The 26,259-nt window shown below is 38.5% G+C and overlaps 1 protein-coding gene across 2 annotated transcripts; it reads right to left on the reverse strand.

Moving 5' to 3' along the window:
* Positions 1-374: 374 nt before the first annotated feature.
* LOC148420633 (uncharacterized) lies at positions 375-13,788 on the reverse strand. 2 transcript variants are annotated; one of them, XM_088420505.1, is made up of 5 exons: positions 13,706-13,788; positions 9,228-9,268; positions 9,031-9,151; positions 8,096-8,265; positions 375-7,878 (listed from the first exon to the last, which is right to left on the reverse strand). In XM_088420505.1, exons 2-5 carry the CDS (start codon positions 9,228-9,230, stop codon positions 3,376-3,378), a joined length of 4,797 nt encoding a protein of 1,598 aa, XP_088276631.1. In that variant the 5' UTR covers positions 9,231-9,268; positions 13,706-13,788; the 3' UTR covers positions 375-3,375. The 2 variants fall into 2 exon arrangements, with proteins under 2 accessions (XP_088276631.1, XP_088276632.1); XM_088420506.1 differs by lacking the exon at positions 13,706-13,788 and having other exon boundaries at positions 9,228-9,365.
* Between the last annotated feature and the right edge of the window lie 12,471 nt (positions 13,789-26,259).

Raw genomic sequence — 26,259 nt, forward strand, 5'->3', positions numbered from 1 at the left:
GTGACAAACATACAGGCCGGTACTGGCCTTCGAACGAGGTTAATCCGGCCGCGAGATGATTTTGTAATGTAAAATATAAAAATTAGGTGATTTTTTTTTTTTTACAAAGGAAAATGTTTTTTGATTAATACTGTAGTAATGTTATTGTTTTATGATTAATAGTGAGGATATTTTGGACAGTAATGTTTTGCATGTTTAACATGAGGTTGCCGTCCAGCAAAATCAGTTTCCAAACTCCGGATTGAATGAAGCATAGAGGCAAAAAAAACGTTATTTTGAGATTAAAAAAAAAAAAAAAAAGCAACAACGTATTTAAATGATGTGTGCATTTTAATATTAAGCTCCTCCATAATAAAGAGGAAAAGAAACAACCATGTGATACATGTTCTTTTTTATTTTTGGAAAGCAGCTAATATTTACATTTTGTATTGGTTTTCATTTTTTCATTCTTAATAGTGGTGGAAGGCAAGCAACCTTGAGCCACGTGACATTTCATACAGTGTAGATAAATATACAAATGATTTATTTACATACAAACATCACCAATAATATTCAAAAACAAAATTGTTCATCTTTTCACCATTCTATTCTATTTCAATACTTAAAAAGATCCAATCGAATCACTACGGGCAAATATTCCAAAAAAAGTAGGCAAGTCAAAAGAAATTCTAAAGATGAGAAAAATGACAGCAAAGTAAAATGTAGTCAAAATAATGAAAAAAAAAAAGCATAAAAACCAGAACAACTGAGAAATTCTTTAGGTAAACCCCCAAAAGGTGTGAATGAGAATAAATCTAAAAAAAAAAGAAAAATTGACCAACAAATTACAAGATATCAAAATAATGTTTTGCCAACTAATGATGAGTCATTAAAAAAAAGTTTGCTGATGAACGAATGACGAGAAATAAAAAAGATTTGCCAATGAATGTCAAGAAATCAAACCTTTGCCCACGATTGATGAGAAATCCACAAAAAACTTTTGCAAATGACGAAAGACAAGATTTTGAAAAAGTTTGGCCGACAAATGATGAATGAGAAATCTAAAAATGGTTTTGCTGATGAACACAGAATGACGACAACATTTTTTTCAAGATGAACGAAGAATGACAACAACAAAAAAAGTTTTGCCAACAAATGATGAAAATGTGTCATGTTTGGTTGGGTTTTGTTGTTTTTTTGGGTTGTGTTTGGTTTTGTTCAATTTCTTAGGTTCATGTTAGTTTTCCTTGCGGCTCCATTCCTGTCTGTGTCGCGTTAGCCTTACCTTGTCCACCTGCCTGTTTACCTGCCTTCCGTGTCGCCCAATCAGCTTCCCTGCCTTTCGTCTCCCCCCCCAGCTGTTACGTGTTCCCTCGTTAAGTGTGAAGTTTATTTAAGTCCCCAGTTTGCATTAAGTTCTTGTCAGGTCATTGATTGCTTTTTTTTTTTTTTTGTCTTTGCTGTCATGCTGCCACCTTGCCGTTCCCTGTGAGTTTACTTTACCTCCTGGTTCTGTTGCTGCTTTGTTCATTTTTCTGTTGCTGGTTGTTCCTGCCCTGTTTTATTTTTAAACCTTCATTTTTTTGAGTCAGTTCTTCTCAGTTTTCCTGCATTTTTGGTTCCCCTTCCTTGCCTCCACTCGCCATTACCTGTCACAATAAACATGACAAAATACGAATGTTTTGCCAACAAACAATTTTTTTCCAATAAATGACGCATAATGACAAATGATGGTGAGTGACAAGAATTTTTTTTAAATCTGTTTTGTTGATAAACAACAAATAACGAGATTTTTTTTTAAATGACTTTGCCGACGAATAACAAGAAATCAAAAAAAGGTTTTGCAGACAAAGGACAAAAGACATCAGGAAAAAGGTTTGCTGATGATTGATAACAAATCCCCAAAATGTTTTGACGAACGATAAATGAGAAATCTAAAAAAGTTTTGGTGACGAATGCTGACAAATCTCAAAAATGTTTTGGAGATGAACAACAAATGAAAAATCTAAAGTTAAGTTGAAGTCAAGGTCAATTTTTTTTCCAATGATAGTTTCATTTGAGGAGAAATTTAAAAAAAAATCAGTTTTGCTGCTGAATTATTTGAAATAAAAAAAAGGTTTTGCCGATCAATTAGGAATAACAAGAAATCAGAAAAACTTTAGCAGACAAATGTCGAAAAATATCAGTTTTGCAGAGAAATGCCGAATGATGAAAAATCAATTTTTTTTTTGATAAAGAATGACAATATATAAAAAAGGTTCACCAATGAACAACGAGAAATAAAAAAAAATTGCCGACCAATGATGAATGACAAGAAATCTAAAAATAAAATATGCATACAATAATAAAATAAACGCAATGAATAAAAAGTTCTGCCGACGAGGGACAAATGATGGGAATTTGTAAAAAAATCAATTTTGCTGACAAATGACAAGAACTCGGAAAACTTGAGCAAACGACGAAAGACAAGAAATCCAAAAAGATTTGCCGACAAATGTTAGGAAATCTAAAAACAGGTTTGCCAACAACGACAAATAAAAAAAAACAAGCTGTCAAAAGGAGATTTTTTTTCCCCTCCTTGGACGTGAAACTACTGCAGTACACATTATTGCTTAAATTTTAAATGATTTGCGCCGTTGGAAATCTCTTTCCTAGATTTCTTTTAAAATAAAATGGTATTTCAAGTGTAAACCCTCCATTGTTATCATGTTTGATCATGTGCAGATTAGACTTTGATTCAGTGTCAGGGCCGCTGCTAATATGACCGCAGCTGCACGAGACTTCCAAGGAAAGGTCTAACTGCTCACTCACTGTACAGTGTTCAAGGTTTAATCATGTAAGGTTTAAGTAAATATGTGTACTGAAGTAATATTTGTCTTAAATAATATGTATAGCATAGAGACCTTTCACATAAAAAAATGCAAATGTGTGTGTATATATATATATATATATATATATATATATATATATATATATATATATATATATATATATATATATATATGCTTTTAAATTTAAAAAATTGGGGCGCTACTTCGCAGGTTTTACTTTTCGCGGGGGGTCCCCATTAATTGGGCCCATTTTGCCAACAAACGACGGACCAGAAAAGAATTGGTAAAATTCCCACCTTGGAAGTAACAATGATGGAAGCGCAAGTCAAATAAAATGACAAACCCTCAAACGGATGGTTACATTTTAGTTTAAAATGTAACCAGCAACCAAGAAGGATGACGGATCAGCAAAAATTTCTAAAAATTATCACACATCTGAAAAATATAATATTGCATTGCGTAAAACTAACCAGAACGGTAAACAAGCATCCAGTGAAACAAAATCTTTTTGAGTCTTTTTTTAGTGTTGTCATGCATGAACAGTAAAGCTTTTGCGGCACTGTTACTAAACGAGATTGGAGATGAGGAACGTGGAACTTTTCACCACGTCGTGATCGGGAACCTCCAGGTTGACGTCACCGGAGCCGAAGTTAAGGCCTCCGAGCGCGCCGTACTTTTGCCTGGGCTCGTCCCGACTTCCTTCCTGCGTGGGGAAAGTCGTTACCAAGTATCCGTCTGAGGTATCGGGAACTCTCGGTTGCGAATATGACCAGCGGCCATCGCTCAAAGTGTGAGCGGTCTTGACGGCGTGGCTGGGATACAAAATGGAGTCAGCGTTCAGGGTGGCACCGCTGAACCGGGAGACCCTCAGGTCAGACGTGACTCCGGCGGAGGTAGAGGGCAGCTGGTAGTCTAGGTCGGACCCTCTGCCTCTGTGGACATGCTCCTTCCCGGTGAAGTCGTCAATGTTGAGGTCCGTACGTGTGAAATCCACAAAGCGGCCCAAGTCGGTGTCCATCGAGGACCTCCAATCAACGCCAGGATGAGTCAAGTCCTGATCCAAGTCCAGCCCGGGCAGCGGCACACCCGAGCCGCCGTGCAACGCCTTTCTGAATTTAAGCAATGGCTGGTCCACGTCCAGATCAGGCGTTCTGAGTTTGTCGTTGGTTGCTGAAAGACTTGCATCCGGTCCGTTGAGGTCGATGTCATCCATGTCTAAATATGGCATTGTTGGCTTCAGATTTGGACCTCTCACATCAGGGAAACTGAGGTCTGGATCTTGCACACCTCCATTCAGGTCCACCTCGTACCCTTTGGGCATCTTCACGTGAGGCTTTTTGTATTTTGCTTTTGGGGCGTCCCTGTCCATGCTCGGGGCTTTGACATCAAAGTGTGGTAGATCTGCTTTCGGGTTGTCCCAAGATCCTTTAACTTTTGGCACTTTGGCGTTCACGTCAAGGTTGGGTCCATTGACCTTCCCGTGATACTTTGGCGACCTAACATTCGGCCCTGACAGCTCCACATCCGGAACTTTCAAATTTGGCTTCCTGTATTTGCCCGACAGTTTTCCCATATCCAAGTCTGGCGCATCGATGTCAAAGTCCGGACCATCGATGTCTGGTTTGTTGAGGGTGGGTAGATTGACTTTGGGAAGTTTGACTTTGGGCATTTTCATTTTGGCTTTTGGTGAGCCTATGTTGACGTCAGGACCATTGATGTTAAGTCCACCTTTGAGTTTTGGAGCTTTCAGGTTTAAGTCTGGAGCCCTGAAGTCCAAGTCTGGAGCATCGAGGTCTAACTTTGGCACATTCAGGTCCAAATTGGGGCTCCTCAGGTCCAATTTCGGCATATTCAAATTTGGCTTTTTGAGTTTTCCGCCAACATTAAGATCTAAGTTAGGTTTTCTACCTTTGAGTTTGACATCTGTAGTGTTGATGTCCAGATCTGGAGCATCTAGATCAACATCAAGGTCTGGACCTTTAAGGCTTGGGCGTCTCAATTTAGGCATCTTCAGCTTGGGAAACTTCAATTTAGCTTTTGGTGAGCCAATGTTGAGGTCTGGAGTTTTCAGATCTAACTTGGGGGCTTTAAAGTCCGCGTTGGGCAAGTCCAAGTCTGGACCGTCAATGCCACCTTTTATCTTTGGTGCTTTTACATTTGCATTTGGACCCTTCAGATCGGGCAAGTCCAAATTTGGCCCCTTGAGGTCTAGTTTGGGACTTTTGAAGTTGAGTTTTGGCATTTTCAGATCCGGTGCGTCTATTCCACCGCGGAGATTAGGGTCCAGGTCAGGAGATTTAAGGTCTAGGTCAGGACCATTGAGCTCAAAATTTGGCATGTTCAAGTTTGGCTTTTTGAACTTTCCGTCTATATCAAGATCAGCATTGGGACCATTGAGTTTTAAAGTTGGTGTGTTTATGCCCATGTCAGCGCCATCCAAGTCTCCAGCGATGTTAGGACCTTTGAGGCTCGGACGACCAAGTTTGGGCATCTTTAATTTGGGCATCTTCAGTTTTGCTTTTGGTGAACCCATGTTGATGTCAGGAGATTTCAGATCCACCTTGGGACCTTTAAGATCTGCCTTAGGCAAGTCCCAGTCGGGGCCATTAATGCCACCTTTGATCTTCGGAGCTTTCAGGTCGAGGTTTGGACCCTGAAGATCAGGCAAATCCAGATTAGGGCTGTTGATGTCCAGTGTGGGGGTCTTGAGACCACCTTTTATCTTTGGAGCCTTCACATTTAGATCTGGATCATTCAGATCAGGGAAATTTGGCCCCTTGAGGTCTAGTTTGGGACTTTTGAAGTTGAGTTTGGGCATTTTCAGATCCAGTGCATTATATCCACCATTAGGACCACTGAGGTCCAGGTTAGGAGATTTGAGGTCTAGGTTAGGACCATCTATTTTCATACTGTTGAGATTCAAATCAGGCATGCTCATGTTTGGCTTTTGGAATTTTCTATCAATATCAACGCTCGGCATTCCTAAATCAGGTTTGGGACCTTTGACTTTAACTTTGGGTGCACTGATGTCCATGTCTAGACCATCAAAGTCTGCATCGAGGTCAGGGCCTTTGAGGCTTGGGCGTTTGAATTTTGGCATCTTGAGTTTTGGAAACTTAAATTTGGTTTTTGGTGAGCCAATGTTGACCTCTGGAGTTTTCATTTCTAACTTGGGTGCTTTAAGGTCGGCATTTGGCAAGTCTAAATCAGGGCCATGGATACCACCATTTAACTTTGGAGCTTTCAAGTTCAGGTTTGGGGTATGAATGTCTGGTAGGTCCAAATTAGGGCTTTTGATGTCCAGTGTGGGGGTCTTAAGCCCAAATTTAGGTGTCTTAACATCCGGTGCATTTAACCCTCCTCCAACATTTGGGCCACTGAGGTCCAGGTCAGGAGACTTGAAGCCAAGTTTCGGACCACTGAGATCATAATCAGGTCTCTCCACATTAGCATTGGGGCCTTTGAGATTTAATTTGGGTGCGTTCATGTCCATGTCCAGACCATCCAAGTCTGCATCAAGGTCAGGACCCTTAAGGCTTGGGCGACTAAATTTAGGATTCTTGAATATGGGCATGTTTACTTTGGCATTTGGCAGGTCAACATCTGGTGAGATTAAATCCAAATTGGGAGCGCTAAGGTTTGCGTCCCAATCTGGGACATCAATGCCACCTTTGAACTTTGGAGCTCTAAGGTTTGCGTCCCAGTCTGAGCCATCGATGCCACCTTTGAGCTTTGGAGCTTTTAGTTTCAAGTCAGGGCCATGAAGCTCTGGCATGTTCACTTTCCCAGATGGCAGGTCCAAATCTGGGCCCTCTAGGTGCAATTTTGGTGCCTTGAGACCGAGTTTGGGTGTTTTAAAATCAGGTCCACTGACTCCGCTTCGGAGATTTGGAATACTGAGGTCAAGATTGGGACCAATGTGATCATAATTAGGCATATTCATATTTGGACTTATGAACTTTCCATCAATATCAACATCTGGCATCCCTAAATCAGCGCTTGAACCATTGAGTTTGAATTTGGGTGCATCGATGTCCATGTCCAGGCCATCCAAGTGTCCATCAATCTCAGGTCCTTTAAGGCTTGGCCGGCTAAATTTAGGCATCCCTGCTTTCGGCATGTTTGGAGCATTCATGTCTAACCTGGGAGCTTTGAGGTCCAAGTTGGGCCCATCAAAATCACTGTCTATCTTTGGACTTTTCACACTCCAGCCAGTGGTCTCCAGACCTTCGATGTTTGGCTTGGAGAGTCTGAGGTCTGGTCTCAAAATGTCCAGGTCCTCATCAAAGTCTGGAACCTCAACGGTTGGTAAACCAAACTTCGGCATGGAGAACTTAGGGGCTTTGTACTTTCCGGAGGGGACCTTGGAGCGAACTGCTGGGATGGGCACAGCACCCCCTTGGAGGTGAACATTCGACCCGCTAAAATCGCCCCTGACCCTGGGTGCTTGGATGTCAAGGTCACCCGAAGGACCGGCAAGATCCAATGTGGACTCATGAAGACCCAATCCGCCACTGCGACCGTTCAGGTCCAGATGAGGCTCATGTAGTCTTGATGACAACCCGGCCATATGCATTCTGGGTGATACGTCATGACCACCCAGATCAAACTCTGCATCACCGTTAGACAGGTCATACGTTTGGAATTTCCTGTCAGCGCCTTCGAGAACCATTGCAGCGTCCACGTCGTCTCCATTGGGATAAATTGATGAGACAAGTCCGGCGTTAGCCCTCTCCAGACTGGCGTTGACCGACCGACTGTGAGAACTCGCCTGAACCCGCCTATTGGGTGGGAGGTTGAGGTTGGCCCCCTGCACCCAGGCTCCCGTCGCATAGACGCCGTGACTGGCCTCGGAGTCTGCGCTGAAATGCCTGACCAACCTGCCGGGACTCAGGCGTCCAAAGTCCACCCCCAGACGAGGTAAGTCCGAGTCTTGCTTGGTCTTGATCTGGCCAGCGCGAGGGAGTGTCTGCACAAAGTCTCTCAGACTATCACCATCCGACAAATCCTTACGCATGAAGCGCTTGATTTTGGCGTTGTAAAGCTTGTTGTAAGAATCATGCAGCATCTGAGGACAGTAAGAATAAGGGTCGTGTCACTTCATCTGAAGTTTAAATGAAGTTGGAGACTGATTCGAGGTGAAGCTCTCTAACAGTGACCGCTCCCCTTCCCTACAAATTGAACAATTTCATCTAGAAGACCTGAATAAAGACATTTCCAAACTTTTGGGGTGGCAGGGATGTCAATCACTAGCAAAAATGTCGTCGATGACGTGACTACTTTACCGTTTCAGGGTTGACTCCAAACTGGTCTAGATTCCCCATACTCTTGCTCAGGTTATTCTTGGTCAGAACTTGGACTCTGTCATCGTATGTCTCCATCACCTTCAAGACGCCCATCACCTCCTCTTTGGACAGTTGGTCGAACTTGATGGTCGCCCCGACGACCTCATCACCTGAGGGGCCCAAATGGACATTTGTGTTATTCAAAACCAATTTGGGACAAGATCCATCAGAGGACAAAATCCCTCAGAGGAGTCTGACTTTGAGGGACACCTGGAAAAGCTCACTGCCATGGTCTGCCCACAAGCATTGACAAAAACCAATTGGCGGATATTTTCTTTTGTTCTTTATTGCTAGCATATGCAGTTCAAATTGAGTGGCAAAAATCTAAAGTAGAGGTTTATTTTCAAGGATACCTGACAACATGGACAAAATAACACTCAAACGGAAGCTTCAAACCAAAATGGCAGACTTCCCGTGTCCTTAAAAAAAACATTTTGTTACATCCACGCGATAGAATTACAAACAAGAGTTTATGTTCAAAAGCCAGTCAAAAATAGGGATCAGAGGCTGAATTTACCCAACAGGTCAGGGGGAAGGGATGGAGTCAAAGCAAAATGGCTTCCTGTGTCTGTTTGCTTGTTGAGATTTTTTTTTGTGGGTCTATTCATAACAAACATAGTGAGCAAATGTCATGTCCCGAAGTAAAACTGGTTGAGGGGCATACGTTCCAAAAACTACAAAAGCTGAGTTGCCGGACTTGGAAAACTCCAAACCAAAGTCCATGCTGCAAAAATGGCCGCGATTTGGGGGCTGAATTAGTAAAGTATTCTGCTACCGAGCAACATTCGGAGGAGTAACTCCACTAGTAAGCTTTTGGGCTGTAAAATGTGTTTGATTGCATGGTATTGGCCATAAGCGAAGGACAGTATTCAGACCTTCCTTCAGCTCCTGATTAGCTCCGTCCACATCGTCGATGTTGGCGATGACCAAAGCTCCTCGTTCCGAACGCTCCAGCGTCAAGACATCCGAGAGGCTGCGGCGGCTGAAGTAATGCGCCTGCGGGAAGGGGGGTGCAGACATATTCAAATAGAACGAGTTAAAGTGACTCTTTGACTTTGGAAATGCACCCTACCATTGATGGTCGCGGATCTGGGGTCACCGTGGAGAATTCACCTTTAGGAGAGGACACACACAAAAATTTGCCAAAATGTGCCAACTGATCACTTCAGTCCTTCTGATGAACTTTAACCAATAGAAATGCTTTATATGTTTCTTTTAAGATTTCCAGAGGTTGGAATACTACAAAAATCATTAGTGTGTATTTCGGGCGGGGGAGGGGGGGGGGGGGGGGGGTTGAAATGGCAGAATTGGACCACAATGGTCGCCTTTCTGTTTAATTTTAGGTGTGGGCCTTTGTGAGTTTTCTTTGTGATACATGTCCAAGTTTATATGGTGCAGTTCTAGGGTTGGGCAATAAATAGAATTGGTTCAATCTGTTTGTCATTTTCAAACTCGAAAATGAGCTAAATCGTGAAACTGACAAAAGTGGCAGACTGTTGGAGGACTGCTTTACAACAGCGGTCCCCAACCGTTTTATCACCACTAACCGGTCAACGCTTTCGATTTGCTGCAGCTGGCTACTCTAAAAACCACATTATCCTACTCATTATGTATGTAATAACAACAGCGGCCAGAAGTAGTGCCAAAAAAACAAAGATCAAGCACAAAAGAACAAATGAATGGGTGAATAAATACAAACAATAAATTAAAACAACATATACATATGTAAAAATAAAATAAATGTAATCAATAAATAAAGAATACCCAAATAAATGCAAAGGCGAATAAATAAAAGTAGTAAATACATGAGTAAAAAATAAATGTAATGAATAAATAAATAAATACCCAATAAAATGACTAAAATGAGATAAAACAGCTAAATAAGAAGAGATAAAAACATTGAATGCATAAATAATAAATACAGAATAAATAATACATAAATAAATAAATACAATAATTACAATGAATAACAATTACATAATCAAATAATCAAAAATAAGCAAAAATAATGATTGAAAAAGTTAATACCCAAACAAAATAAATAAATTACTAAAAAAATAGAAACAATAGCTAAATACAAAATAAATGAGGAACATTAAATGAATGTCAGAATAAATAAAACAAAAACAATTCATAAATAAATCCAAACAACATATGCATATGATAATAAAATAATAAATGCAATGAATAAATACCCAAATAAATGCAAACCTGAATACAATAGTAAAAAAAAAAAATAATTTGATAAAATAGCTAAATAAAAAACTAATAAAACATTAAATAGACGAATAAATAGCTGTATGAATAAAATAAACAACTATAAATAAAAGGATAGGTGCATAAATAAATAACAATAAATGAAAAGAAGAAAGACATACCAATACATGAATATATACTGTACCTAGGATTGAACACTCAGGAAAGATGCGTAAAAATACATCTTTTGGATTGAATGACTTGATAGTGACATTTAATTAAGGACGTTACACACAAGCTATGGAAGATATGTTGACGTTAAAACTGATTTTAAATCGGTATACATCATCGTTTTCCGAATAATAAATCAAACCTGTTCAGAAATGTTTCTTGGGTTCATGATTTTCAATTAAAATAGCAGAATGACAGGAGAACAGGATTTTTTTTCTTTTTTTTTTTTTTGACTCATATGGCCCTGCCCGAAGCGCTCCACCTGTCCTGGCTATTTTTTTCTTCCTTTTCTGGGTGCGTTCCAGGCGGGTAGTGACGGGAAACCCCAAGATGGAAACATTTCCTGCAAAAATTGCTGAGGCATGTCGAGGAAAAAGACAGAACAAGGGCCAGTCATGAAGCTGGTTTTGAATGAGTTACTTTCTGCCTGAAAAAGTCAGCAAAAAAAAAACAAAAAAACAAGGAGGTGTGCGTGCTGCGTTGGCGCCACGTGTGAAGCCGGGCCTCGCTAGGAATGCGCGGCCAGGAAAACCAGTTGATCTGGAGAGTGGTTGTGTCGTTGGGCGTTACCCGCCACCACAATCGAGAGTTGTTGTTGATTTCTTTTTTCCGTTCGATTGGCTCCGATTAAGTGGAGTATGTGCACTATGTGCGCAATGCGGTGCGCCAACATTAAAGAACACTCCTTGCGGTTGCAAAAGGATGATAAGCAGCCAGCCAGCAACTTTCCATCGTCAAAAGTCAGCAGCATTATCGGAGCGCTTTTGACGAGACGGTGGAGGAATGACAAATGTATCTGGATCCCACCTGTTGCTGAAGGAATGAAATGTGGAAGAACGTGCCTTGACCCTGCCATTACTTAACCCTATGTTTGTTTGCAAGGAACAGCGATCATTTTTCCAGGTCATTTTGACCCAGTGCAGATTTAATCACCCAACTATGTCCCAAATGTCTGCAGCCCCAATCCTACATATTTGACCGCTATTTTTATGTTCTATATATATATATATATATATATATATATATATATATATATATATATATATATATATATATATATATATATATATATATATATATATATATATATATATATATATATATATATACATACACACACATATATGCATGCATATTCAACATTCTAATTATTTGCTGTTCCAATTGTTCGACCTGCATATAAGTAAAAGCACTATGGTTGATTTCAGGAAAGCCAGTTGCACATGATGTGAATAAACAATAATTCACGCATGCATGGCCAACCCTCTGAGGTGTTGTTTCACCATGCCACCCTACAGAACAGTTAGCTAGCTACGCCCCTGATCAAAAGAATGATAAATGAGTCACGCTTGCTTTTTACGTTTTGGACATTAAACCACAGGCTTCATTGTTCAGTAACGCAAACACAAGCCATGTTTTGCAACACCGACCGGTGCGCCATTTGGACAAAAAGTATTGGCACACCAGCAACCTGAGCGCAAGGATAAAGAATGAAGGTTCATAATCGTAATCATTTTGTTACTAATAAACTATAAATACTTCACATCTATCTATCTATCTATCTATCTATCTATCTATCTATCTATCTATCTATCTATCTATCTATCTATCTATATATATATATATATATTTACGTATATTTATATGTATATATATATATATATATATATATATATATATATATATATATATATATATATATATATATATATATATATATATATATATATATATATATATATATATATATATGTGTGTGTGTGTGTGTGTATATATATATGATATATGTGTATACACACACACACACACCAATTTGATGATTCTGGGTGGTGTTTTGATGTGAAACCTATTAAAAAATATGCACCCAAAAAAAAACCCTTCATTGTGATGTTGTGATCTTAAAACCTACCCCGAAAATGTTATTCATTATTAGTTTGTTGTTATTTGTCATTCATGCTGTTTTTTGTGGTTGTGTTTATAATGCTAATTTTATTCATAAACATTTGGTTTCAAATATGACATGAAATCTTCCCAGATGATTAATACTGCAATCTAATATTCTGTTTAATGACATTATAATGCATATACAGTACATATATAGTTTAGAGTCTAAATATTTTTCCGTCTGGTCTGATTTAGGAGGAAAATAAATATTAAACAAAATAACTCTGCAAAAGGAGTTTCAATAATGAATTAATACTCATGCCATAGAGGTTGGGATTTTTTGAATTGCATATTTTTTATATTCTTTTGTTTAACAAAACAATGAAATCAAAATATATTTTTTTGCCAGTCTGATTTATGAGAGAGAAAAAAATATTTAAAATATAAACCTGCAAAAAAAAAGTTACAATTGTGAATTAATGTTTCCACGTAGAGTATTTTTTTAATTACCTTTTTTTCTTTTGTTTGATTCTTTTGTTAAACAAAATAACAGATTTGGTCTGACAGGTCTGATTTGGTCTGATAGGTCTGATTTAGGAGAAAAAATATACGTACAAAAAAAGAAACCTGCAAAAATAGGTACAATCATTAATATTTATGAACATATTAATATTTATAAATTGCATTTTTGTTTGATTCTTTGTTAAACTAAACAATAAATCAAAATATTTTTTATCTGGTCTGAGTACAAAGGAAGAAAAATAAACCTGCAAAAAAGTTACCATCATGAATTAATATTTACACAATAGAGATGTTTTTTTCTGACTTCAAAGGAAGATGATTTGCCAGAGAGCTGGCGATGAAAATAAATTTGATAAATCAAAATCTGCGCTAAAGTGAAGCCGCGATAAAAGAACCGCCGTGTATCGAGGGAACATTGCATCACAGTTCATACACAAATGCTAACAAGCTAATGGAGCTAACTGGTGCAATCTCATTCGTGTCATATTTGCAATTGACGAGAATGGAAAAAAGAAAAACATCCGCTTGACTTTTGCTTTCCTTTTCAACGACAACTTTTGCCATTTGTTTACCACAAAACACAAGCGCGCGAGTTCGCGCGCGCACGAACACACATACACGCACACACTCGCTTAAGGTAAGACAGGTAGAGTTGAGCGCAACATACATTTTCTTTTTGTTTGGAGCGTACGAAAATTAAATGCAAAGTCCACTGACCTGACGGAGCACCCGTGTGTGGCCATGCGCGCGTATTTGTGTGCGTGTGTGTGCGAGTGTGTGAAGTGCACTACAACAGGTGCGCCCGCCAACTCAAAAAGGCGACAAACGGGTTGGGACACGCCCATCCCTCAAGCCCCCCCCCCCCCCCCCCCCCCCCTCTCCCTCTCTCACACACACACACACACACACACACACACACACACACACACACACACGCTGGAGTGTATGTACAATGGACACACGCGTAAGTGAGTGTTTATGTGCGCGTTTATTTTTCATCAAATGTTAGTCTTTACATTTTTTAGTGTACGTGCATTTGCGTGTGCACGTGTGTTTGTGTCTATCGTGTAGGGGGTATTGTTTGGATTGTGAGTACACGTGAGAGGGTTGTGTGTAAGGCTCGAGCTGTGGTTGTATACTAGTGTGCAATTTTTTTGTGTGGTTGTGTGTTTTTCTATGTCTCTGCATTTACCCGCCTGTTAGATTGTGTGTGAGCATTTGCGTATGTCTGGCCATATGCATGTGTGTCTGCGTGTATGTTTGTTTTTATAGCGTGGGGGGAGTGTATGTGCATGCATTTTATCTCACCACATGTGTTTGCGTAATTCTCTGTAGTTGTGTACCTCTTTGTGTGTTTATGTGCATGCTTGCCTGTTTGACTTTTGTGTACGTTTGTGTGACGCGTTTGATTGCCTGTGTGTAATTGTGTGTCACTTACGTATGTTTGACGTGATTCTTTGTGTAGGTTTGTGTCTATGTGATTTTATCAGGTCTATTTGATTTTTTTATATGCCTTTGTGTGACGAAATGTGCGAGTAGTGTGTGTTTATTAGTGTGTGTGTGTGTGTGTGTGTGTGTGTGTGTGTGTATGTTTGCATGTGCCAGTGTGATTCTTTGTGTAGGTTTGCGTTTAAGTGCATCTAATTTTTAGTGTGTGTTTATTTATCGGAATATGTCCGAGGGATTTTTTGTGTGCATTTTTACTATGTTCACTTCTGTGTAATTGTGTGTGTGTCACTTGTGTGTGTATGTTTGCAAATGTCAATCTGATTCTTTGTGTGTCTGAGTATGTGCGAGTAGTGTATGTGTGTAATTATTTTGTGTGCATCTTGATGGTGTTTGCTTGTGTGTAACTGTGTCATATTTGTGAATGTTTGCATGCGTCAGTTTGAATCTTTGTGTGTCTTTTTTTGTATAGGTCTATGTGCGTCTGATTTTCTGTGTGTGTGTGTGTGTGTGTCTGAGAATGAGTGTGCGAGTAGTGTGCGCATATCAGTGTGTGCGTGTAATTCTTTTTCTGTGCATTTTTATGATGTTTGCTTGTAATTTGGTGTGTCACTGTTTGTATGTTTGTATCTGTCAGTGTGATTTGCGGTGTTTCTGTAGGTTTGTGTTTCTGTGAGTCTGATTTTTGTGCTTGCGTGTCTGAGTATGTGCAAGTAGTATGTGCTTATTTAGCAAATGTGTGTGTAATTATTTTGTGTACATTTCTAGTGTTTGCCTGTGTGTAATTGTGTGTATTGTGTGTGTGTTTGCATGTGTCAGTGTGATTCTTCTGTGTGTGTTTCTCTGTGTAGGTTTGTGTCCATGTGCGTCTGATTTTGTGTGCATTTGTGTGTCTGAATGTGAGAATAGTGTTCACTTATTAGCATGTGTGTGTAATTATTTTGTGTGTATTTCTATGAAGTTTGTTTGCTTGTGTGTAATTGTGCGTGTGTCACTTGTGTGTGTTTGCATGTGTCAGTGTGATTATTTGTGTTGTTCTTTGTGTCTATGTGCATCTGTATTTTTGTATGTGTTCGTGTCTATGAATATGTGTGAGTGGTGTGTCCTTATTAACATGTATGTGTGTCTAATTATTTTTGTGTGTATTTCTACAGTGTTTGGTTGCTTGCGTCTAATTTTTGTGTTTGTCACTTGTGTTTTGTGCTTCTTATGCATGTATGTGTGTGTAGGTTTCTGTGGATGGTGTGTGAAAGTGCCACACCCTGTCGGGTGTTAATTGCGGGCGTTGCCGGTGAGTCAGCGTGATTGTGTGTCTGCAGGATGAATAGACACACTCACACACACGTGTGGATGGCAGCTTGTGCAACAACTTAACTTGTGAACGTCCTAAAAGTCAGATGTGGTACAAAATGGGGACAAAAACCTGAGAAACTTGTGACAAAATGCTGACTTCCCGCAGCCTTTTGAGAGATTTTTTTGTAAGCCTCCTCTTGTTTCCTACCAATATATATATATATATATATATATATATATATATATATATATATATATATATATATATATATATATATATATATATATGTGTACATACATATATACATATATATTGGTAGGAAACAAGAGGAGGCTTACAAAAAAATCTCTCAAAAGGCTGCGGGAAGTCAGCATTTTGTCACTTTAAGAACTTGAGATATATATATATATATATATATATATATATATATATATATATATATATATATATATATATATATATATATATATATATATATATATATATATATATATATATATATATATATATATATATATACACACACACACACAGCAGTCTCAGATATCGCGGTCTTAGTACTTCGCGTTTTTTTCCAGGAAAAATAAGAAATATTTCAAAATAAAAAATCTTTTAAAAAATGTGCAAAAATGTACAAAAATTGAAAAAAGCAAAAAAGTACTTTATACAGTACTGTATTAATCAAATAACTATTAACTAACTATTAACTAACTAACTATTAAAAATTCTTCAAGCGTTAGAGTTCGTGACGTTTTTTATCTTATTTTGAAATGCATGCTTTTAATTTGTCGGATCACGTTGCATTTCCGTTTCTTTTTACGTTCTCTGTGCGTCATTCGGCGCGTTACGGTGACGTAGTGAATGACAACGTAAGGTCATATTTAGAGTTTATCATCATTTATGTTGATAACGCACGCTACTAACTTTGTTTAGTAAGCGATGAGTGTTTATTCTGTTTATGTGTTCGTTTGTGTAGAAGTTGCACTTTATAGTTAGTAGTTGTTGTTAGTTGTTGCTCGCCCGCTAATGTCGGCTAAAAATACAGTACATTCATAGATTAAGTGTTTATATGTTAGTTGACTGGCTTTAAGATTGTTGTTGATTTATTATTCAACAGATACTACATGATACACCATACATGAGCCAAAATAAATGTGAAGTTCAACGTGATAACTTGCGTACTCTTTCACAGGAGTCTTGGTGCAGATAACCAGTCCTGAGAACAAATTCTCAACAAACTAAGTAATATTAGTTTTTTTTTTAACGAATATACAATATTGTTAATAATGTTAATAAGGATAACGTAATGTTAAATAATAGGAGAAATGAAATAAAATATGCAAAAAATACAAAAAAATAGGATTGTTTATGGTTACTGCGGCTATATTGGGGCGTACATAGAAATCTAGGAACTGATACCCTACTTCGCGGGTTTCAGACTTTGCGGGGGGTTGACAGCCCCCATTAACCGTGAAGTAGGGGGGATCACTGTGTATATACATATATATATATATATATATAGTTGAATTAAAAAAAAAATCCTGAGCTGAGTTCAAACATGCTCTAGTCACACGTTTTTCATGTGTGCATGAGAACAAGTTATTCTGCTAACCTTTTCTTCAACACACAAAAATGAGTTTTTCAAGAAGTGACGACTTTTTTTTTCTCCTTTTGTACGCTGAATGCAAAAAGTAAATGACACTTTTATCCCAGACAAATAATGATCCCAGATTAGTAAACTCTGCTTACCTGAAAGCGTCTGGCAGGTCAACTCGGGTCTGGCCAGGGCTAAAAAGTGACTCTGGATATTCAGCCTGCGGAGCTTCCGAGTCATGCACAAAACCAAAACTTAATTTTCTGTGGAGGTGGGGCTATGCAAATGAGGTAATTGTGATGTCACCATGGGTAAAAAACAAACACATTTAATTGCTAACTTTGACTCGTGGGACAGGTCTTAACATTTTGTCACTTCCCCTTTCAAACCTCTCCCCCAAAACCCAAATTATTTGCCATATTTGTAAGTTTTTTCCAAGTGGTGTACAAATGACAGGAACTGTATCCTGTTCAACCCTAACCCTATTTAACATTTTACATTGTAACTTATACATTGGAGTCCTCATCATTAACCATACTTGCAACAATTTCCATACATTGATTTATCCATTGTCACAGAACCCAGGATGTACAAAACAAAAACAAAACAGAACCAACAAAAAGACCTACAGTACAAGAGAGAATATTGTCTAATAACTGCAGTCCTTTATATTAGAGTTTCTGTAGTATATTTTAACCATTTATGCCAGTCCTTTTCAAATTGTCCCTCCTTCAATCTAATTCTATAGGGCAGTCTCTCCATCTCCTGTAGATTCTTAGGGTTGGCACATTCATGTTTAACCATTTCTTAATGAAAGCTTCTTTAGCTGCAGCAAGAAGAATGTTCGTCAAGCGGCGGTCCTTTTTGCAAACAGTTCCTCGAACATTACCGAGGTACAACACTTGACAAGTTAGTGTTGTGTCATATCCGAATAATCTGCCACCCAGAAAGATTTAATTTTTTCACAATCCCAGAAAATATGTAGATGGCCCGGGTCTACCTGGTCACATAATCTCCAAAATTTAAGTATTCTTTTCAAATATTTGCCTGTTATATTTGGTGTCAAATGATGAATTTTGGGTCTTCCAAACCCATTCTTCACAGTTTTGTGAGAGATTTGTTTTTGTGTGAGCCCTCCACGCCCTCTTGTTCCCACATTTTTTTTAAATATTTTTATTGATCAAGAAAATGCAATTCTAGTAATAGAATTACAATTAACATTTTACATATACAGTATGTGAAAACAGAAAGAAAACAAAACCAGAGAACAAAACAAGTCAAAACAAGCCAACTACCTTAACACCGCCCCACCCCTCCCGCCCCCCATGGCCCGTCATGACAAAAAATAAAACTGGTTACTAATGCATTCTAGAGAGCAACAACATACACACTCATTTGGGTAGTACCTCTAAATTTGTAAAATAAGAAATGAAGGATTGCCATTTGTGAAAAAACTTGTCCGTACATACTCTCAATGTATACTTAATTTTCTCCAGTTTTAAGAAAAACATGGTGTCCCTAAGCCACTGGGAAATGGAAGAATATTTAGCAGATTTCCAGTACAACAATAAGGACCGTCTCGTTAGTAAGGATGTATATGCAATAATATCTTTTTGTATGGAACTTAGTGCAAGTGACTGTGAAGGGAATCATATATTAGGTTGTTATCATTATGTGCTTATTTCATTGTTACCCATTTATGCAACCCTAGTTCATCTTGATCCTGTCCTTAGATAGAGCTGTTGACGCACGAAAGTGTGAGCCGGGACCTTGGCCCAGCTGCCGGTGGCGCCCGGCTGGCTCTCTTGTTGTGTCTTGTAATCTGCTATGTTTTTGCTCAATAAAAGCCAGGGGGGGACGGCTGGGCAGTGAAACTAGCGTTGGAAGACCCACGAGTTACATTTGCCCAAGCTTTTTTCTCTATGCCCGGCATACAAAAGTCAATCTTGGCTGGTCTGAGTTACTCTTTTTGCTGTTTAAGCAGCTAGGCTTGCCCTAGTCTTCTTTAAGAGATTTCTCTGACAGTGACGCATCAGGAATCCCAAAACTGGCAATCAGCGGGCAAGCCTGCAGATTTACTCCAAGAACAGGTGACATAATGGAATAATAGCCAGTCCAAAAGCCCTTCAGCTTAGGGCAAAGAAAAAACATATGGATAAGGTGACAGGGAGAGCCATGGCACTTATCACATGTGTCTTCCACCTCTGAATATATTTCAGAGAGTCTTGCCTTGGAAAAATGGACCCTGTGTAGAACTTTAAATTGAATGAGTCCAAGACGAGCACACGAAGTGGTAGACTTTATCCTACCTACAGAACGTTCCCAGGCCTCTTTAGTTAATTGAATTCCCAATTCCCTTTCCCATGTACCCTTAGGGAAGGTCCGTTTCAACTGCCGACAACAACAGCTGCTGTGAGGATCGCTGAACGACCAACTTGGGTCATCTTATCACACTGCAAAAGGCAGGTACCAATGACAAACAGCTCACCTTGATTGAGGGGCGAAGTCTGACAACAAAGGGGATAAGGCATATGGAGCCTATTCGTCTCATCGCCCGTGAAGTAGGGAGCAGTTTATTCCCGAGAAATCCCCTAGCCACATTGAGAGCTGTGAAGTCGCTGGGCCTGACCATCCTGCAAGAAGTGACCCTGAGCATCCGGGCCCCCACCTGCACCGACAAGAGGGTGACACGCAATCCAAAACAAAGCTTGGCTGTCTTCCTTTGGCCATAAAATTACACATACACCAAACGCCTGATCAAGTACAAAACAAGAACACTGTTAGTTGTAAGTGAGGAGGTGATGTGCTTGTAACCTCACCCTACCTCAGAAGATAGAAAGATGGGTGTATCCTGGCTCAAACAAGAAATCAGACACTGAAAAAAGAAAAAAAAACATGCAACATCACATTGACTGCAAGCCAAGAGCAATATTATAAATGATATTGTTGTGCTTAGTGTTCATAACTTTTCATCTGGTGCGGCTTCTGCCTGACGAGGAAGAAGATGCAAGTGATGTCATCAGAGGACCACAACTTGTCTCAAATGAACACCATGGCATGTGCCATGATGGTTTCATAAATTCTCCTGTTTACCCCTGATTAACACTTGATTTAGGTATGTTTTACTGATTGCAAAGGTACACAATCATATCTACGGTAAATTCAATTTGGTATCAATCCAACACTGTGGCCAGAAAAGGCCCATGAACAAACACGCCATAGCATTACATGGTTTAATATGGAGTTCATTTGTACCCGATAATTTTGTGTTATTTGTATTATTATTCCCATGGGTAAGGGTAATGTAAGCATTTTTAAGTGTTGTGACCTACAGGTTAGACGTTGCATGGATGCTAATATGAATGTTTTGGAAACAAAACCAAAATCAAGACATGAATATATGGTAATGCATTGTCAAAAGTTTTGGTTTAACTTTGTAACTGCAGGCCAAAGTGGGTATCTGCCTGAAGTATTGATAACTTTTACACAGAGATACAATGCCACTGATAAACATGCAATAGCCCCAGCCATTCAGACTAAACTAATGTGAGCTCAGCAAGTCACACCAAAAAAATGTGTTAATGAAAGGTTGGGACCCCCTTTCTTGGTTTATATTTGACTAATGGATGGCTATTCACAATTATACGCAATTTTATTAACAATTATACGCAACTGCTATAGTTTTGTTTGTTTGCTGAATCGGATGTATCAGATGTATGTTGCGTACAGAATTAATATTGGGTACACTGATAATGAAGTAGAATAATAAAAACATAACATTACTGAAAGATGGACAAAATGGCGAACATTAATGGTGAAAGGCTGCATATTACCCTAGATTATATTATAGTAAATCTTGACTATGATGAAAGGAGGCATTGTGATGAGGGCTGTACGGTATTTTTATTTGATAAACAAGGGAAATAATGGAATAATTGCATATACTGTACGTTATATAAAAACACATTGCTTGCATACTTATTGGTGCGTACGAACACACACAAACTTAGACATACTGACATAAACGATTCCTTATATGGTATTACTGTGAAACCTTCTTTGTAATCTTCGTAATAAAACATGGAGGAGAGGCTGGGAACACCGGAAGACATTGGTGCTCTTTCCATGTTTCGCAAAAGATCGTGTTTGACTCAAGAGTTTTGGCTTTTCTCCAGTCTCCTATTATTGATAACTGACACCCTCTATTGTTCCATTGCTTGAATGTTGTGTCTTGCTTTCCAGGAATAAATTTGCTATCCCATCCTACCTATTTGAGCAGGCCTAATTCCTTTCCCAGTTTAAGTTGTTTACAAATTTCATACCATATTTGTATTGAAAAATCTGTTACCGGGCTTAATTCCGTTTTCATCCTCCTGCAAATGTTTGCATGTTCCCCTCCCAGCAATGTTGGGATAGGGTAGTCATCTTTAACAATTTCAGAATTCTTCCACTTTGCAATATATTCTGGACTGCACGAGCGGGCGTAATTGCGCTGCTTCATAATACGCTCTAAGTTTGGGGAGGGCCTGTCCCCCTTTTTCTTTTGGCAATTGGAGGGTAGAGTACTTTATTCTAGGTTTCTTGCCAAACAAATCGTGTTTTTAATCGGTCCCATTTGATAAATTGCGAGTTTGGGGTGGCCACCGGGAGCGCCTGAAATAAATATAAAAGCTGTGGTAAAATGTTCATTTTCACCACATTTACCCTATTGCTGAATCCTAATGGACATGTGAACCATCTGTATATGTCCCCCTCAATACTTTCAGTAATGTGGTTATAACTTTTTTCCATATAGGTTTGTAGCGTCCATGGTCAATTTAACTCCCAAATATGTCATTGTTTTTGCACCCCAAGCATTTTGTAGCTATTTTAAGTTTTTGAGCCGGCAAGCAATGAAACATCAGAACCTGTGTCTTATGCCAGTTAAGTTCGTATCCTGAATAGCGACCAAATTGTTCAAGGAGTGTCATTAAGTGTTCAAAGAAGTTATTTGCTGGATCGTTTAAATCAATCAACACATCAGCAAACAAGCTTATGATGTGCTTTTCTCCATTTATATATATGGCAAATAAGATTGGACTTGTCAGCAGCCCGTCACATACCTCTCCAGATTAAATCTTTCCGTTAAGGAGCCGTTAATTTTTTAACGTGCTGTACGAGAGTTATATAGTGCTTTTATACAGCTAACTGCCCTTTCATTAAAGCCTGGTCTCTCTAACGTTGTATATAGAAAGTCCCACCTAACTCAGTTCAAATGCCTTTTTTGCATCTAAGCTAAGTAGGGCAGATGCGATTTTATTTTTGTGGATATTGTGGGCAATATGTAAGGTCCTCCTAATATTATCATGAGTTTGACGCCCCACTACAAAACCTGATTGGTCTTCATCAATTAGCTCAGGTAGAAATGACTTCAGACGTCTTGCTAAAATAGTGGTGTATAATTTGTAATCAATATTCAAGATAGATTGGTCTATAGTTCTGGCAGTGAGCCTTTTCATTTAGTGGTTTAGGTATCATTGAGTTATCTATCTATCTAGTACAGCTGCCCTTGGGCCAGAGTCATAATAATTTTAGATTATGTACCTTGCTTTTGCTTCTATTTCTTCTTTGAGAGTTCATTAAGATCCTATCATTATCTTTCAAATAATCCTGAATTCCCTCCCTGATTGTAATTCCTATATTTAAATTCCAGGTTGATATTCTCCGTTTGTCAGTTTAATTACAAGTATATAGCATTATGATCTGATACCTCGGACACCCCTATCCAGCAGTTTTGAATATTATGACACTGTTCCGTCCGTATAAAACAGGGACGTGCGGTCAGGGGACATGACAAGTAAACAATAAAGAATTATAACATTACATTTATATTAATATTTGTCCACTGATTTTTATGTATGACCAATTTCAAACATTTTGTATTGTTAAAATCGTTGAATTTGTCTATTTCCTGTTCAAATACAGGGATGAAACGAGAGGTGAGGCAACGACGAGTCAAGCTTCACCTCTGAATGCGCGATCATCACAAACTAGGTTGATACGTGCAACTGGCACGTGCTGCTTGCCGTATATCTGCATGTCAGCAATATAATGTTTGCAGATACGTTTTTTTGACCTGATTTTCCACAGTCTGGCATGTCTTTAACCATTAAAGTTTAATGTTAGTGACATATTTAGTTTTGCTGATGGGAAATAAACCCGCAGTGAAAAGGCACACACGCACACCCCGTATTTTTTGGACTATAAGCCGCGCAAATTTTTCCTCATGGTTTGAGCCCTGCGGCTTACAGTCCAGTCCGGCTAATCTGTTGTTGGGGGGGTTTTTTTGTTTTTTTTACTAGCCACCAGCAAGCAAATGTGTGTATCTGTTTGAGGTTAAATATATATATATATATATATATAGATAGATAGATAGATAGATAGATAGATAGATAGATAGATAGATAGATAGATAGATAGATAGATAGATAGATAGATAGATAGATAGATAGATACTTTATTCATCCCCGTAGGGAAATTCACATTTCCAGCAGTATCCTCAAGTCGAGATATAAAATATGAGAAATAAAATACACAAAGATACACATAAGTCCAGTACAGAAGTATACTTAAGGTGCTTGTTAACAGTGTAAACAGAATAGTGTGAATCGTTGGAGTCTAGTGCAAGTATAATTAAGGTGCTTGTATAAAGTGAATAGTACATATATCTATATATATATATATATATATATATATATATATATATATATATATATATATATATATATATATATCTGACTCCAATTTGTGACCTTACCCAACTGCCAATCATCCAACAATTTGCGCGCTCGTTCTGCAATAGAAAGGTATCAGGAAGCCGGCATTTTCACACACGAGTAGATTTATTCCTAACACACAGCATATGGGTCTCGGTCCCTCTCAATACAGCTCTGTACACCTCTGTTGCCACCAGCAGACGTACGTCACATCCGAGTTGCCCAGCAATTAGTTATACTACACAAAATGCAAATGGCACAGCAACAAAGGTATCCTGGCATTATTCTATTGGCTATGTGTATACTGCAGTTAACTTTAGCTTGCTCTCATTGGTCTTTCTTCCACTGCAGAATCGCTTGCTTGCTTCTCCTGGTTGTATTTTTCCTCACAGTTGTTTTCCACCAGCTGCCTCGGGGTTATCTCGTCCCTGCATCTTCCTTGCGACCACCACCGCTTGTTCTGCAACATTCCACTCTTGCACCCCCATGCAACACACATCCTGTCTTGCTCCACCAGTCACACGCCCAGCACTTTACAGTCTCACACTCTCATACACAGGATGTAGCAACATCTAATGAACTACTTTAAGCTCAAACTCTTATGTTTCTTTAGTGTATATACAGTATATATATATAAAATAATAATCATGTATTAAGATGATTAAGAAATGATCAATTTAGTAATAGTTCAATCAATTACTTTAGTGCCTTAACAATACAATAATCATACATATTAATATAATAATTGATGATATATGATACATATAATACAATAATTATTTTAGTACTTAAGTAATTGAGTACATTATTGCTTCATTAAGCAGACATTAAACCTTTTGTGAAAAAAAAGTATAAAAATGTCTTGAAAAAAGTAAAAATACATCTTTGGGATGAAATGAGTTCAGTGTTGAGCGGTTTACAAGGCAAGAAGAATCACAACTACATCAATTAAGTGTTCCTCAATCATTAATTGAATTGAATAGTAACTTACGAAACTGATTAATATTTCAGTTTATTAATATTTTAATCAATTATTTTTAGTGCTTAGTCACAAAATAATTAAAATAATAAAATATTTTTTTAAAAACCAACAAGAAAGGAACAAGCACCAGGGTTTGAATGTGTGGACTCTTGAAAAATGTATAAATATGACTATTTCCTTGTGCGCCGAGCACTCACTTGCATTTTGTACTCTTGGCCTGCGTGAGTCAAGACAGGACGTTTGCCCATCTCCATGGCAACGACAAACAAAAACAACATAAATGTGCGCCCAGGCGCCAACACACAACTGGAATTAGAACCATGCCTGTGTTTATTGAAAAGAACACAATGATGCACACTCATGCCTCGGCTCACTAAAAATATAAATTTAAAATAATAGATTTGCAATTGATTATACAGTCGAACCTCTATATAGTGAACCTCTACAAAGTGAATCTCTCTTCATAGTGAACGAATCTTTACGGTTCCCTTGCAAAACAGCTATATTTGACGTGTATGTAAAACCTCCTCATAGGGAAATTCCACATAGTGAATAATCTCTTCATAGTGATGCTATTAGTCAGTCCCTTGACAGCATCTACCTCTATATTGTGAATATCTGAACTTATCGAAAATTGTGAAGTTGTAAAATTGGGCGCACTGTCGGGATTTCCTCCCTGCCTAGCCGCTCTCGCGCGCCGCGACTTTCTCTTGCATTTTCACTTCATCTGCCGTCCACTGCGCACGCGTTTCTCCGCTGGTCATCCCTCCGAAAATTCTAAGATGTCGGAATCTGCCGTGAAAAGTATGGATGCTAGATCTATAAGTCGGAAGCGAAAGCCTTTGTCGTTGGAGAAGTGCGACATAATTCGGAAGTGTGCGAGTGGAGTGAAGCAGAATGCCATTGCAAAGGAGTACGATGCTTCGCCTGCTGCGATATGTGGCATTCTGAAGAAAGAGAGAAGAGATAATGCGACTTGTGGAAGGCGGAAAGCTTATATTGACAGTTACTTTCTCCGCGCTGATGACATGCACTGATCATGTTTTATTATGATCATATATTCATTAACTATTGTTGAATAATAATAAAGATATTTGTTCAATGTAAAATGTTTTTACATTAGTTTTACCGCATTAGATTTTAGTGTTTAAACAACTTAAGTTGTTTAATGTACATTTATTTACATATTTATTTTTAAAA

This window comes from Hippichthys cyanospilos, chromosome 7 (assembly GCF_059441005.1).
Source record: "Hippichthys cyanospilos isolate Australia breed blue-spotted pipefish chromosome 7, RoL_Hcya_1.0, whole genome shotgun sequence".
NCBI classification, from domain to species: domain Eukaryota; kingdom Metazoa; phylum Chordata; class Actinopteri; order Syngnathiformes; family Syngnathidae; genus Hippichthys; species Hippichthys cyanospilos.

Coding starts and splice junctions, on each gene's coding strand:
- LOC148420633 (XM_088420505.1), bottom strand. Junction 8,266..9,030: donor TAATCAGGAGCTGAAGGAAG/GTCTGAATACTG, acceptor TGGGCCCCTCAG/GTGATGAGGTCGTCGGGGCG. Junction 7,879..8,095: donor TTGGAGTCAACCCTGAAACG/GTAAAGTAGTCA, acceptor TACTGTCCTCAG/ATGCTGCATGATTCTTACAA.